Below are 4,173 nucleotides of genomic sequence, written 5' to 3'. Positions count from 1 at the left end.
ACTCTGCATTCCTGATGCTGACTGCTCTTCAGGTGATGCTACCCCAGATCCGGTTTCTCACCCAAGTCCTTGATTTCCTGGCTACTCCAATTGAGTTTGCTTCACAGAGTGAATGGAAGAAAGAGTTTAACCAGACTCTACAAAAGCAAGGTAGCAGCAGCTCTGACACATCCCGAGAAAGGGCCTGGATGCTTTTTTATCAAGCCAAGGTCCAAGAAGTTCAAAAAATGGCTGAGACTTGGCTGGCATCCAATGAGTCAGACTGGAGTCTCCTTGAAAGAAAACACTTGGCAATTTGGGAGGATGTTTACTTGGCAGACAACAATGCCAAAAGCTTGCTTGCAGGCTATGGTGCACACCCAAAACGGCATACACCTGAATACAATATTGTCCATGGCAAGAGAGCACACATCTTCAACCTATGTATATCCTCTGCCAGGGAGCATGCTCGGAGCCTGTCAGCAGACGACACAAGTGATGCTGCTGTGGTGGACAGAGGCATGGCCAAAAAGTTGGTGCTTCTTGAAGACATGATGTTTGCCAAGGATACCTTTGGCCGTGTTGCCCGGTTTGCACCACCACCAACCAAGTACTTTTTTTCAGGTGTGAACCAGGTCCTCACTGAGGTGAAGGGTGCATTGGAACAGGTAAGTTGATCCCCTTTGCTCATGCGTGCGCACGCATTGACACTGTTCCCACTCTACAAGGTCATGTTTTGGATTGACCCTCTTTCAACCATGTTCCTCAGAGGCGACAAGCATCTGTGGCCAAACACAACTCAGTGCTTGCATGCATTTGTCTGTGACTACCTGAAACTGCCATTGCATGCATACTATCAGGTGTGTGACTCTGCTGCCTTGCCCTGGAGTGTGCAGATCAAAACAGCAATAACTCACACTGTGATTTTTCCCTCTTTGCCCTGCTTGTTGTCAGGTGGTGGATACCATTCTGGAACATCGACTTGACACTCTGGTGCCCATGAAAAACTGGAGGACTGTACTGGAGGAGCAACATGCTACCTTCCACCTCAACCTTGTAAAGCAAGTTTCCAAAGATGAAGTGCCAAACTCACTGAACAAGAACCTGAGCAATCTGTGTGCTGTGTGGGCAAACAAGCTGAAAACATTTTCAGATGCCAAGAAGTCACAGCTTCGACCCCAGCCAGATGCAAAAATATGGGAGAAGGCCACAGCTGGACTTTCTTCAGACCACAAAGGTGTTTTGCAGACTGCCGTCACCTTTTTGAGAGCAACTAGCTTTCAATGGAATCTAGCTGAAAATCCCTATGATGCTATTCACAACATTGCTGCACCTCTTCTCAAGCATGCATATCTCTCCAGGGAAAACAAGTCCTTTAATCAGCACATGGTGGCCTGTCCCTCCATCATTGCCCTCCGCAAAGACATTCAGGCTGCCCTGGAGAAACACCTTTCCTATGCCTTTGAGTGGCACGATGGAATGCAGGAAGGGTTTGTGCTTGAAAACAATGTTCCTCCCCCTGAGCTGTTTGTCACCACCTTGGGTGTCATCTCGTTCAAAAAAGATGGCCACCATATTGTGGAGAGTCCAGCCAATCAGGCTGTACGTGGAGCCAAGGATGATGTCATGAGGAATGGCAATGGACAAATCCTCAACACAATCATGGATCTGCTCCAGAAGCTGGATTTTGGACCAGACTGCAAGGACGGCCTTCTCCCTCCAAAGGTGGCTGCATCAGCCAAACAGCTTGTTATGGTAAGCATGTGTTTTTTATGCTGTGGATGTGCAAATGTGCTGATAGCATCTACCAGAGTGTTGTGGCTGAATCTGAACTGTCCATTGTACAAGTGATGGATGTTGATATGGATGTTAACCCCTCTATTGAAGAACTGGGCCCTGACCGCTTGGACAAGGCACAGCGGGAATACTACCATGTCAACATGCCAAAAGGAATGTCAGATGTTGACTACATCACCATGCGGAAAGGGCTCTCCCAGAAGGCACTTGAGGCCCTGGTTTTCATTCAGGATTCAGCACTGGGTGCTGAAGAGGCCAAGGAGCAGAAAAAAGAAGATGCTGAAAACAAGATGAAAGATGCTCGGCTGAAAAAGGCTAACACAGCAAAAGCTCCCTCAGTATGGAATATTACAAAGGAACAAAAGGCTCAGGTAATCTGGAAGAGACAACAGAAGCAAAAACAAAAACAAGAGACAGATCAGGGATCTGATGAAGAACTTGATGTAGGGATGCATGGAATGAGCATTTCCCAGAGGCAAGACACAGGCATGTACTTTCAGCTTTATTTTGTTTTATTTGTATACTGATCAATGTAATTAGTTGGTCCACAATTGGGAGGATCTAGTGGTCCAAATGATAACCACAATGAGGATGAGGATGAGGATGAGGATGAGGATGAGGATGAGGATGAGGATGAGAATGAGGATGAGAATGAGGATGAGGATGAGAATGAGAATGAGGATGAGGATGAGGATGAGGATGAGGATGAGGATGAGGACGAGGATGAAAATGAAGATGAAGATGGTGAGCTGTCTTTTATATTCAAAATATGTGGTGACAGGTGCATTTGCTAAACCAACCTTACATTAGGTGTTATAAGTGATAATAATGACAGGGAGGAAAAGTCTGAGTCTGAGGGTGGCAAAAATAATCAAGATTTTTCAATGCATAGCTCTGGTGGGTTGGTTTTTTCTTTTTTGTAAGGCCCACAAGCAGCTAAGTTATTTTGAGTGTAGAACATGGCAGTACAGGCTATGAGAGCTCAGGTAGCTCTGAGATTGCCACCACTTCACAACAGGTAGTGATGCCTATGCATGTAAGAAAGCAAAAACGGAAACGAAACCCATCTCCCTTACCTGCTGCTGAGACAAACACCTCAGCACCCAAAAAGAGGGGCAGATATCAGAGAAAAGCCATATCTAACTGTAAGAACCTTCATAATTTTTTATGTAAATTACTGTATTGATCTCCCCCAAACTCAGTTTTCATTACATCTGATGATGATCGTCGCATGGATGCCCCTCTGACTGATCCTTTGGCCAAGTCATGATTTTACTCTATTTTTGTCTATCTATGTTTTTGTTTACATTTAGTGTTGGCTGTACTGTTTTAGTGCCACTGTGTTTTAGTGCATAGTAACTGCATTTTTGTCTATTGATCTATTATCCCTTGCCTTTTAACTGAGAGTTGTACATGGGTATGCACCCAGCATCTACTTATACATAGTCCACCTTGTATGATAGCTCCATATAGTGCATGCTCCTACACAGCTGTGCTGAGAGTAGAGGAGCCTAAGCTCAATATGAATGATCATTTATACCAGTAGTGACTTAGTGCTTTCATGATATTTTACTTTTTTTTACCTTAGGCTTGTGGTGGCATGAGAAAGTGGGCTTTGAATGCACTTGCCTTAACTGTATGTTTCTCTTTTTAGGTTGAAGGGGCCTCAGTGGGGCAGGACAGAGTTTTTTCTCATTTTTAGTCAGTATGACTGGATTTTCCAATTCATTCTCATAATATCAATGTAATTTAAGAATTGTTGAGGTACAGTGCCAGGGGATGGAGGGTGAGTGCTCTCAATCACCACCCAGCCACTGAGATAATTGTTCACAGGTGTTTGCCCAATGAATATTTCCAAGAAATGATTTGCCTAATTAGACATGGGGATGAGCAGCCTGGGACCCCTTGCACCAGAAAAATATCAAAATAAGATTTGCCAGTTCAGTTGAAATACCTTGCTCAGATATGTTAAGTAATTTTTGTTTTTGCATACATTTCCAAAAACTTATCCAATCCAGGCACCAAGTTTTATTTAAAATAAAGTTTGCAAAAGTATACTTATGAATTTGTGATGGGTGGCAGCATATATTTGAAATGCATTTTGTACATAACAGCCAAGTCATGAACTAGACTGGGCTGTCCAAAGTCAAAACCTGAGCCAATTGCATATCCTTAACAGCCCAGCAAGGCTAATAGTCAATAAAATTCCAGAAAAAAAATCAAACAATTTTCATTGGGCAGCAAAAACATCAATCAAAAGTTGTCAAATCCCTGTCAAACACCAATCAAACACCATTCACATATCAATCAAAACACCCCTCAAGCACCTGTAAAATCTCTGCCAAAGACCAGTGAATGTCAATCAAAATAATATAATTGTTAAATAGACTGGCCTTT

At 43.5% G+C, this 4,173-nt stretch overlaps 1 protein-coding gene across 1 annotated transcript; it reads left to right on the top strand.

Moving 5' to 3' along the window:
* Positions 1-32: 32 nt before the first annotated feature.
* CONPUDRAFT_77820 (uncharacterized protein) lies at positions 33-2,586 on the top strand (the record flags this gene model as incomplete). Its single annotated transcript, XM_007776904.1, has 6 exons — positions 33-647; positions 708-839; positions 934-1,734; positions 1,791-2,266; positions 2,342-2,520; positions 2,558-2,586. Coding segments are annotated over 6 exons (2,232 nt in total), but the record flags the coding sequence as incomplete, so codon positions are not given.
* Positions 2,587-4,173: the final 1,587 nt, after the last annotated feature.

The sequence above is a fragment of the Coniophora puteana genome (assembly GCF_000271625.1).
Source record: "Coniophora puteana RWD-64-598 SS2 unplaced genomic scaffold CONPUscaffold_18, whole genome shotgun sequence".
Classification (NCBI taxonomy): domain Eukaryota; kingdom Fungi; phylum Basidiomycota; class Agaricomycetes; order Boletales; family Coniophoraceae; genus Coniophora; species Coniophora puteana.
The sequence above is the reverse complement of the archived record's forward strand: the minus strand, read 5'-3'. Positions and strand labels throughout refer to the sequence as shown.